Source organism: Hypanus sabinus, chromosome 5 (genome assembly GCF_030144855.1).
Source record: "Hypanus sabinus isolate sHypSab1 chromosome 5, sHypSab1.hap1, whole genome shotgun sequence".
Taxonomy (NCBI): Eukaryota; Metazoa; Chordata; class Chondrichthyes; order Myliobatiformes; family Dasyatidae; genus Hypanus; species Hypanus sabinus.
This window is the reverse complement of record NC_082710.1, coordinates 172,083,046-172,095,159: the sequence shown is the minus strand read 5'-3', so window position 1 is coordinate 172,095,159 and position 12,114 is coordinate 172,083,046. Positions and strand designations below refer to the sequence as shown.

The window sequence follows — 12,114 nt, the reverse complement described above, 5'->3', positions numbered from 1 at the left end:
GGGAGATGTAACAAAACAACTTGCTGATCTACTGTGTTAAAAGTCTGTCGTGTCTGTGCCCAAAGATCTCTGGTCTCTGCGCACACAGCCAGCAACCAACCCACTGCTTTCAATCTTCTCTGTACTCCTACGACACTGCAGTTTTCTGCAGTGGCTCCGACCTCAGATCCACCCACCTCCAGAGCCATGAAAATCCGGCACCCTGAGAGCGGGTCTCATTTTCACAAAGAGCCAAAGTCAGCATTGTATCCCAGGTCAGGGTCTTCAAAAGAACCCAGAAAGGAAAAAAATATGTTGAATATAGAAATGGTGCTGGTTCAGAAGATGCAAGCAAAGAAGTTGCCTTTAGGCACCATCATCCTAAGCTCTGCCCTCTGTAATGCTGTTTACCTGCTGCTGTTTATGCACATGTTATTCCATATCTGTACTTTAATCACTAACTTTATTGTTGTACTTTACTCTTATTGAATATTTTTGTTGCCCATCACACCAACACCAAAGCAAACTACAAATGCATGTAAATACATATGGCAAATAAAATGTCTCCTGGGATCCTGTGTACTTTTGTTCCCCCTGCCTTTGTTCTACAGCACTCCCCAGGGTCCTCCCTTTCACTGTGGATGCCCTTCCCTGATACGACTATAGTAATTAACAATTATCATGGTTTGCCAAGCTGTTTCCCTACTACCCTCTGTGCAACATTGGCATTAGTTAGGAGTGCAGCAGAACAGATTTAATGATAAAGATTGGCTTTTTGTCCCATGTATGTTGAAGCATAGTGAAATGTGTCAATGATCCCCAGTCCAGGGATTTGCTGGGGGCAGCCTGCAAGCATCGCCATATGCTTCTGGTGCCAATGTATCATGTCCACAACTCACTGACCCTAACCCATGTGCCTTTAGAATGCGGGAGGAAATCATAACACTGGGAAACCCACAATGCCATGGGGAGAATGTGAAATTGAACCCTACTTGCGAGTATCTAAAACTTTATGCTAGCAGTGACACTATTGTGCCACACAGGGAAGTATGGACCCTCTGTTTGAAAGGAAACTTCCATTTCCTAAGTCTGCATGCTTGAATCAGCCCATTTGTTTTTGATGGGTGTCAAAGCCAAGCATTGGCTTGTTAGAAGTGAGGGTCCAAGCTGCATATTTTCAGCACAAGTTAACAGCCATCTGTGACCCAGACAGTGTTGGATCAGCACCATATCACAATGTGTGTGTGTGTGTGTGTGTGTGTGCTAGGGCTAATTCTTCACAAATGTTTAAACTATGCAGCAACATAATGACTGTACATAAGTGCTCTCGAAATCTTGCAGATGACAATATGGAGTGTGAACAGCATGGGATATTGACAAACATGCAGTAAAATGCAGTTACCAAATCACTTGAGAGTGAATTAAATTGACGATGAGCAATTGCATGCCATGGATGGATACTCAGTGGCCACTTAATATACCTCCTGTAATCCAATAAAGTCGCCACAATGTTTGTTTAAGGTCTTCTTCTGCTGTAGCCCATCCACTTCAAGGTTCGATGTGCTATGCATTCAGAGATGCTCTTCTGCACATCACTGTTGCTGTTGACTTCAGCCAGCCTGGCCATTCTCCTCTGACCTCTCATTAGTAAGGCATTTTTGCCCACAGAGATGCTGCTCACTGAATGCTTTTAGTTTTTCCACATCATTCTCAGAAAACTCCAGAGACTGCGTGAAAATCTCAGGAGATCAACATTTTCCGAGATACTCAAACGGTCTCACCTGGCACCAACAAACATTCCACGGTCAAACTCACTGAGATCACATTTCTTCCCCCATTCTGATAGTTGGTCTGAAAAACTGAAGCTCTTCGTGCATTTCTGTATGTTTCTATGCATTGAGTTACTGCCATGTAATTGGCTGATTAGATATTTACGTTAATGGACAGGTGTACATTTAAGTGGCCACTGAGTGTAGAAGCAGAGTTCTGTATTCTAAACTCCATGGAAGTAAAGGTGATTCTTCCGGTAACCAGATGGGGGTGGATGGATTTCGTTAAGCTGCTGTCCAGAACTAGGAAGCCACAGCTTTGGTCATTTGGGACTGGGATAAGAAATTTTGGGCATGATCTCAGTTCTATGTCAATGAGCTTTTGGTGTTCTCTGTATGTGCAAGGCCAAAGCATTGGCGCAAGGTGAAACATCCAGATCCAAGCCCAAGTCGGATGGGAAATAACTTTAAGATGAGTATAAGGGGCAATGATTGGGGACAGCTGGTACCCTTTTCCCAGGCAGCAATGACTCATACAAGAGGGCATTAATTTTAAGGTAAAAGTATAGTGGGGGGGATGTCAAAGTTAGGTTTTTTATGCAGAAAGGTGCAGGGATTTCCCTGCTAGGGGTGGTGCTGGAGGCAGATACATTACAGGCTTTTAATAGACTCTTGGGCATCTGGAGAAGAGAAGAATGGAGCTACGTATGTGGGAGGGAAGGGTTAGATTTTGCAGTAGGTCTTAAAGGTTGGTACAGAGGGTCTGTGCTGTACTGGTCTATGTTCTCTGGTGCTGTGTCTGTGGAGTTTGCATGTTCTGTGTGAAACCCCACTGAGCCTCCTTGAATGTCTAGGGAATGCACTCGCCAGTACCGCCAAACCCATGAGATTCAGGCGGCTCTCCCACCCCAAACCCCGGTTTGTGTGGCTGCTGTGTAATTTGCTACCGTTACAACTCAGTGCCAAGAAACAAGAGCAGCGCACAGCATATGATTAAAGGAATTATTTTTAAATGAATTTTAACTTAACTAAAGGGTTAGTAAAGGGAAAATAAAACAATAAGGGGCCATTATAATTAAACAGTCAAATGTGCACAAGCTGGAGCTCAACTTTTCCCAAAATTCACATTCACTGATCCTCAGTCAATCTCATCGCCCAGCTCCATCTAGTCCCGGTCACCCACCGGGTCGAATCCCACGACCGGTTCTCAGCATCTTCTATCTTCATCTCCCGCTGAAACATAAAAAAACCCAAGACCAACCTTCCTAATTGGATGATACGCACATTCCTCAGCATCCCTTACAGGCCGAAAGCAGAACAGACAGCGAAGCATAGCAGTAAAAATGTGAACCAGGATGTTACATGTATACGGGTTCCCCAGGTGCTTTGGTTTCCTCCCCCATCCCAATCACATGCAGGCTTGGTGTTAATTGACCACTAACCTGCTTCTTGTGTCAGTGAGCTGCAGGAGGGCTGTGGCTGTTAAAGGTAGAGAGTTGGTTACAGGGCAAATGAGTGTCATTACTGGCATAGCCTCAATGGAGTGAATGACGAAAGAAGTTGTGAACCAGCCTTACTGGATGAGGGTTATGGGGGTTGTATAGGTTTATTGTTTCTGCCAAAGAGAAAAACTTTGACATAAATGCAAAAATGCAGTTCCCTGAAGCCATTTTACAACTGCAAGTCAAGTGTTTCCAGAGGGACTTGCCTGGCTTGGAAAACAACATCTATGTGTATGGTTTCAACTGCATCCAGTTACTAGAGAGGAAGTTCAAAAGAAGTGGACAGGCTGTGGATGGTGGGGGCTGGAGGGGCCCTCTGTGTAGCTTAAGGTAACCAAGTGTGTGAAGATGTGAAGTCTTGACACAGAAGAACTAAACCAGAACCCATCAAAGGTTGTGCGTTAAGGCCGATAGGTGAAATATTTAAGGCAGGGGTCGGCAACGTTTACCACTGAAAGAGCCAATATGGACCCATTTCCCACAGAAAAGAAAACACTGGGAGCCACAAAACCCGTTTGACATTTAAAATGAAATAACACTGCATACAACGGTTTTTTTTTTGCCTTTATGCTGCTATGTATAAACAAACTATAATGTGTTGCATTTATGAAATTGATGAACCCCTGCAGAGAAAACGAAATTACATTTCTGCATGCAACAAAAACATTTTGAACTCCGAAAAAAAGACGTTGGGTTGAAGGTTACTCCATAGTTAGCCTACCTTGGATCGAAGAATTAAAAGAAAGCGCGCACTGGCGGGTGTCAGGAATTGGCAGTGGTGATGTATATTAATAGTGATTTTAAAAAAAACACATAGCGGTGTAGCGCTACACGCAGCGCTAAAATAAAGACAAATAAAGTCAAAGGTAACTTTATTCGAACTAAACAGCCTTGCTTTAAAGCCTCCCTCAACCCATCCCCGTGGACGCGGATGCTCCAAAAGACACTTACTCACAAACCCCCGTAGGCTATCTCCCTTAGCCGGAACGGTGGCTAATTGAGAGCCGGTTCGGATGTGCCAGGAAATGGGGTCTCCACAACGTTTTTAGATTGTACAAGATCACCATAATCTTCAAATTTCGAATTGCATTTCAAAAACTAACAAACCACGGGGAGCCGCAGCACAGAGATGAAGGAGCCGCAGGTTGCCGACCCCTGATTTAAGGGAACCTGAGAGGGGAACTTCACCCCAGGCACTGTCGGTGGAAGTGAAGGATGCAGGTATGGAGGGCCATGTTAATGTGTGGATTGGTGGGACTGGGGAGGATAATAGTTTGATATGGAGTAGATGAGCAGAAGGGCCTGTTATAGTTCTGTAGTTCTCTAGCTATGAAAATGTGCATTTTGCTCCCTTACCACTGTGCACCTTTCAAAATCGATTCAATTAAACTTTCTCGGGTGCCCCTGAGCTCCTCTTCCATCCTTTGATGCTTGCCAACAGAGCCAAGTTCACTGGCCTCTTGTGCCTCAAATTGTCGGCAAGCTCTGTATGCAAAGAAGTCCTGGAGTGCAAGGCCCTTGTACCCAGTGCATTCAACATCCCTATCCCAGAATTCCAGGCCCACTGCCCTGTTGCTGAAACAATGAACTCCAAACTTTACTGGTGACCCATTATTTATTTATTTTTTAAGAAGTGTAGAAGTTTGATTAACAGCCTTTTAATAGTTTGCAGCCAGTGGGGCTTTAAATTTTTTTTTAATTTTTGTTTTGCTTTAGTTGTCTGTAAAATTTTTGGTCATGCTGTTGAACTGCCTGATGTATTCTGAAGCAGTAATATTTGTAATCTGTTCCAACTGTTTTTCCTGGAGAGTTGCCTGCATGACAGTAAAATCCCAATACTCTATCATAACTTCAAACTTTCTTGGAGCTGAAGGGAAAATAGTTTGAAAGCTAAAGGGGATACCTGAGGGACTTTAACAGTGCAAGCAAGTTGGGCGGTGGGGGAGGACAGCAACCCTGGCCTGCCTAGAGTTAACTCCAGGCAGGCTGGAGCTTGGCATAAAATCGAGAAAGGAAATGGGAAATATTTTAAGCAAAACTAACATCTGGAATCCACTACCTAGAGAGGGTGCTGGAATCTGACTTTTAACAAAAACTTGCAGACTACGATTTTTTTTCTAACTTATTTGTGGCTTGCTTCCCAGTTCTATATCTAGAGAAGAGTGTTCTCACTAGCTCCACCACTAAATTATTTCCTGTCAATCACATTATGTAAGCTTAGTCTCACATTATGGACATACAATTAATGTATATCTGCTGTCTTGCATATTTACAATATTTTTAAAAATTGTCCTTAATTTTTTTTGTTCTGTATCAGATCTGGAACAATTATATTGTTCTCCTTTACACTTGAGTACTGGGAATGACATGAAACAATCTTGAGTCTAGGATCTTGTTCTTGACCATTTGACTTGGTGTATATATGACACAGTGCTGCCTGACCTGGGTTTCTGCTCCGATGGACTGGCATCAACCTCGGGCAGAGGGATGTGGAGGATGAAGTCAAACTAACCTCACATGGCTTCACCGATCACCATCTAGCTTGTACTGACCCTCCTCTCACCTTATCTTGGATTCTTCCCCCCCCCCCCCCCCCCCACTTTCTAGTCCAGATGAGGGGTTTTGGCTCAAACCCCTCTGTAGACGTTTCCTGATCTGAGCTCTTCCAGCATTTAATGTGTGTAATTCATACATTAGTTTGTCCTTAGGGAGGCAACTAACAGATTTATTTCATTTGAGCAGCTTTGTTACAATATTTAGCACCATCTGTGGGGAAAGAACCACAACAATAATGTACAGTCAGATACCAATACAATAGGTGACTCCCTCCTCTCCTCTTCCTGTCTAATCTTGGGTGCCCCCACCACCTTTTATTTGACTGAAGATCGTTGAGTTGGGGTCTTTCCTTCCTGCCATGGATGTTGCTACATCAATGTCCTCTTGAGTAAGGGGGGGGCTCAGGTTAAATATTGTTGGTTGCCTCCCCAAGGACGAACTAATGCAAACGTAGCTGGTGCAGTCACCAGCTTGCAGCACCAGTGATCCAGTTGAATCCCAACCTACAGTGCTGGCTGAGTGGAGTTTGCATGTTCTCTGACTGTGTGCTCTAGTTTACTCTCACCTCTGAACTTCAGTTGGTAGGTCAATGGCTGATGTCATCCAATCCCTGGAGATGGATGGTGGGAGTACGGGGTGTGGCATAGTTTATGGGCGTGCCTGAGAAATGCCTATGACTGAAGATGCTCACTTATTGTAATTTGTAAGCCAGAGAAAGGTGTCTTAATTGAGGGCCGCTGCCAATTCTGTTTCAAATTATTATTAACCGCCATCTTTTCATACTGTTTTTATTTGTTCTTTAGGTTTTCCAGAAGCTGCCGGACTACACACTAATACCAGCCTCCTGTACAGAGGTGGCGAAGCTCGGAGTCGCCCTCAGTTTTTGCTGCATTCTGATCAATAAGAAGTATTAAGAACCGGGACCCAGTTAAGGCCCCTCAGCCTTGGCTGAACTGTGGAATAGAATAGAATTGGCTCTGAATGATTGGATGCACTGGAATGCTTGGATCAAGAATCTGTTGCTCCTCCCCCTTAAATCTGTCTGTAAGGGGTGGGTGTGTGTGTGTGTGTGTGTCTGTGTGTATGTGTGAGGGAGAGAGAGAGAGAGAGAGAGACGGGGCCCCAGCCCATGGGCAACTGAGCAGAGCTGTATTGTGTGGGGAGTCTGGAGAAAGCAGTGCAGCGACATCTAGTGTTCGCCTGCATAATTGCAGCGTTTGCTCTGAAAATTATTTGGGATATGATCATTGTCCCTTCGTCAGGAAATGTGGATCCTGGTGGCTTTCAGGAACTTGTTGACTTTTCTATTTAAGATTTTTTTTTAAATACCGAAGTGCTTGACAATATCTAATTCACATTTCCTACCACACATTCTGGCCAGCTGGAGGGGAGTGCTCTAGTTTACTCTCACCTCTCTGTTAGTGGCGCATTGAGCATGGTATTGTGGAATGTAGGGAGTCGAGAATCAATGATATTCCTGGAACCTCGCCACAACCCTGCTTTTTAAACAACGGGACAAAAATGCTAATACTATTGAAACAACGTTCACATTCTTCTTAAAATGTTCGTATTGTTGCATTTCATATTTTGGGCTCAAATAATTGAATGAAAAGGTCGAAATACGACCTTTCGCGAGTTTTTTTTAGATGTTGACGGCATTTCCTTCACAAAGGCATTTTTATCTTCCCCTTCAGTTATTTCCAGAAGGCGATGTTTATTGTTATCAGGTAAATCTCCGTCTTTCTGTTTTGAAGGAAGACGTATTTTAAGCTGCTTTTGTATCTAACACCGCAGGGAGACGGCATTCTCCTCTAATCTAATTTGCTGAGAGTCTGTTCGGGTGAGGGGGTCAACTAATCTACACAACATGATGCAAATATACTAAGACTTGTATTTTTGACCCCTTCAAGTCCTGCTCAAATGCCGGTAATGTAATTCCCTCTGACCACCCTGGCCCCAACTCCTCACTGACATTTGCAGCAACGGGAATTAGAGAGAGGGGGCAGCTACTTGCTGTTCCGCGCGTTGCCAGCAGGTGTCAGTGGTTCCCGCAGTCGCCGCTTCCCGCCTTGTTTCAGATGCAACAGCAACTTCTCGGGTCGGAAGTTCAGAACCACCTTTATTCCGAAAAGGGATAACGTGTGCTATGTGTTAGTCGGGCGCTTGACTTTTCTGTGGCCTTATTCATGACCCTTGTGCCAGCGAGTATTAACCGAACGTTAGAAGAGCAATTCTTTCTTATAACGTTGCTTGATGAACTAAAAATATCCAGCTTGTGTGTGGGTCTTCCTTTGTTATCCAAACCCAGGATCATTCAGTGAAGCTGAGATGGCCTCTCACTCGAGCTGTGAGACTAGATGTAAGCTCCGAGTGCTCTCCCAGTGCTGGACTGAACTTCGCCAAAGCTGGCTTGTATGTCTGAAACCAGTCTTCACACGGGATATTCCTGTCATCGCTGCAGCCCGATCATTGTAAAATGTATCATGTCACACCTCCGTTCTGTGGGAGCACATTGGGGAAGAGCAAATCACACGGTGCTTTGACCATTTTTTGTATTGATTCCTCCTCACTCTTTTTGTAAGCAATTAAAAATGAAAAATGCAGAATATAACTGTCTTTTGCCTTTGTTTGGAATACAAGTGTATAGTTATTCTGGTCTAAATATTCTGACTAGAGACTTGTCAATTGTACACACCACTGTACAGCCCATCTCAGTAAAACAGCCACAGACACTCTTCACACCCTCCCACCCACCAGTCCACGGTGCCCTCCTAGCCAGTCCCTATATCTTAATTTTGGCCCATATCGGCTCCTCCGTGGTCAGGAGCTTCTTAAATGAAATGATTATACCTGCCTCAACCACTTCCTCCGACAGTCCATTTCAACTTGCCAGCCTCTGCGTGGAAAAAGTTGCCCCTATTGTTTTATGCCTATGCCTGTAGTTTTGGATTCGCCAATGGGAGGGTGGGGTTGGTGAAGGTGGGGCAGTGGCTGGAGACTATCCATCATATTCCAGCAGTGCCTAGTGGGAGGACAGGCAGGATGCTTCCCTTACTTGTGGGATGCAGAATTTAAGAGCAAGGAAATGTTGGGACAAGTTAATAAAACAGGTAAACTGAAGCTGGGAACACCGTGCCATTCTGGTAACCACTTGGGGCGTGATTGCACCTGACTGAGTGCTGAGGAGATTCACCCAGATGGGGTAGGTTGCCCCACTTAACGTGGAGTGACAGAAAAATCTGTTTAATTTGCTTGCAGGTGGCATGTGTGTTGGAGTGGGGGCTTGGGTGGGGGGGGGGGAAGGTGGTTATTCCTGATAGAGGTGCACGAGATTGAGTGGCATTAATGGGACAGGCAACAGAAAAACATACCCCTGTGGCAGCTTTGTCCACGACCAGAGCGTAGGGCGTCTGAGGAAGTTTTTTCCCCCCTTCCCGGAGATGGAATCTGGATAGGCGGAGTCTTTGTTAACGTTTAAGAAGCACTTTGACATGCACTTGAATTGCCTCAACACAATAAGGTGGCAAAGTGCTGGCAAACAGGACTAGTATGAACATTACCTCGGAGTTGATATAGAAGTCTTCTAAGACTTCCCTGGTAATGCTACCCATCTCTTCCTCTGCTGCATTGGAGACTGCGTTGGTGCTGCTTTTTGCACCCATGCTGAGCTCGTCAATTTAATCAACTTTGCTGCCAACTATTCACTTAGTCCATTTCTGACACCTCCCTCCCCCATTCCTGATCTACCTGTCTCCACCTCTGGAACCAAACTGTCAACTGACATCTTCCTAGCCTGTCTCCTGTAAAATTCCATTCCCTTTTCTCCATTCCTTCATCTCTGGCACATCTGTTCCTAGGATGAGGTTTTACTTTCTAGGACTTCAGAAATGTCATCCTCCTCCAAAGGACGGCGTTTCCCCTCCTCCAACATTGATGCTGTCCTCACCCACATCTCCAACGGTTCCCAGACATCCACGCTCACCCCCATTGGCCCGCCAACTTAACAGTGATAGTTCTCGTTATACTGATGTGCCACCCCATGAGCCTCTGCATCCAACACTTCTGCCGCCTCCAAAGGGGCCCTACCATCTCCGCCCCCTCCCCCTGTCATAGGGATAGCTCCTGGGATTCCCTTGTCCGTTCGTCCCTCCCCACTAATCTCCCTCTGGCACTTATCCCTGCAAGTGACCAAAATGCTACACGTGCCGATTCACAAAGACAAAGTATACTGCAGATGCTGGGATCAAAGCAATACGTACAACAAGCTGGAGGAACTCAGCAGGTCAGGCAGCATCCGTGGAAACTCGCAGTCAATGTTTCAGGCCGAGACCCTTCGTCAGGACTGAAGAAGGAGGGGGCAGGGGCCCTATAAAGAAGGTGGGGGGAGGGTGGGAAGGAGAAGGCTGGTAGGTGCCAGGTGAAAAACCAATCAGAGGAAAGATCAAGGTGTGGGGGAGGGGAAGCAGAGAGGGGAAGAAGGAATGTAAGGGGAGAGCACTATGGGTAGTAGAAGAAGGCAGAATCATGAGAGAGGTGATAGGCAGCGTGAAAGTGGGATGGGGAAGAGAGAGGGAGGGAATTACCGGAAGTTGGAGAATTTGATGTTCATACCAGGGGCTGGAGACTAGCCAGACGGTATATGAGGTGTTGCTCCTCCAACCTGAGTTTGGCCTCATCATGGCAGTAGAGGAGGCCACGTATGGACATATCCAAATGGAAATGTGAAGGAGAATTGAAGTGGGTGGCAACTGGGAGATCCTGTCTGTTGTGGCAGACGGAGCAGAGGTGCTCGACGAAGAGGTCCCCCAATCTGCGTCGGGTCTCGCCGATGCAGAGGAGGCCGCACCGGGAGCACCGGATGCAATAGATGACCCCAACAGACTCACAAGTGAAGTGTTGCCTCACCTGGTAGGACTGTTTGGGGCCCTGAGTGGTGGTAAGAGAGGAGGTGTAGGGACAGGTGTAGCACTTACACTTGCAGGGATAAGTACCAGGTGGGAGATCTGTGGGGAGGGACGTGTGGACCAGGCAGTCACAGAGGGAGCGATCCCTGTGAAAAGCACAGAGGGGTAGAGAGGGAAAGATGTGCTTAGAGGTGGGGTCCTGTTGAAGGTGGCGGAAGTTGCGGAGGATGATGTGCTGGATCCGGAAGTTGGTGGGGTGGTAGGTGAGGACAAGGGGAACTTGGTCCCTGTTGTGGTGACGGGAGGATGAGGTGAGGGACGCACAACATCAAAGGTACAGTTCTGCAGCACCGAATCTCCTTGTGTTGATCGAGCATAGACTCTGGGTCACTTTGGTCGCAGTTGTCACTCTTGGAGTGTAAGTGCAAAGCCCTCATCTCTCCATGGCTTCCGACAGATTGACAGAACACCGAGAAGATATAAATTATAAAATACATAATTTTGTCTTCACGGGTTTATGTCCCTTCATATTTAAAATAACAGCCCTGAATTTGTGAGTAGATCCCTTAACAATCAAAAGATGCACTGGCATTGGAGAGGACCCAGAAGAGGTTCACCAAAACAATCGCAGGAATTAGAAGGTTAACGTACGAGAAGTGTTTGATGGCTTTCAGCCAATACTTGCTGGAGTTTAGATGTATGGATGGGGGAAGGGGGATTCTCATTGAAACCTATGGGATATTGAAAAGCCAAGACAGAGTGGATGTGGAGAGGATGTTTTCTATAATGAAGGTGTCTAGGAGCAGAGTGACCAGCCTCAGGATAGAAGGATATCCCTTTACAATGGAGATGAGGAGGAATTTCTTTAGCCAGAGATGCTGAATCTGCAGAATTCATAACCACAGACAGTGTGGTGGCCATGCCATGGGGTATGAAATGGAGGTTGAAAAGTTCTTTCTTAGTCAGGTTGTCAATGGTTATTGGGAGAGGGCAGGAAATGGGTTGAGTCACCTCTGATGGAATGGAGGAGCATGTTGAGGGGATGAATGCCTAATTCTGCTCCTATGGGATCTTATGGAATTCCTCCATCTACCTTCTCCTCCATGTACATACGATGACATGGATAAGCACTGTGACCAAGAGATTCATAATATATTGGTGAGTCCTCTCACAACTCAATCTCTTTAGTTGTCAGGACTGGAAGGCTTGAGTTGTAAGGAGGGATTGGATAGACTGGAAATGTTTTCCAAGGAGCCAAAGACACTGAGCGATCACCTTAGAGAAGATGACAAAATCTTTCTTTTTCCTCCCCTGGAGTAGGGGTGCCTAAGGCTAGAAACTGTAGGACTAACGTGAAAGAGGAAAGCTTTTAAGGGTATGCTCTTAGGGACAACTTTTCCCAGG

The 12,114-nt window shown here is 45.8% G+C and overlaps 1 protein-coding gene across 1 annotated transcript in view; it reads left to right on the top strand.

The window, feature by feature from the left end:
• ddah2 (dimethylarginine dimethylaminohydrolase 2) overlaps window positions 1-8,411 on the top strand; it is a 66,129-nt gene extending 57,718 nt beyond the window's left edge. The window contains exon 6 of the mRNA XM_059970906.1: window positions 6,610-8,411. Coding sequence (XP_059826889.1) covers window positions 6,610-6,720 — 111 coding nt within the window. The 3' untranslated portion in view covers window positions 6,721-8,411. The remainder of the gene's footprint in view (window positions 1-6,609) is intronic.
• The last annotated feature ends 3,703 nt before the right edge of the window (window positions 8,412-12,114 follow it).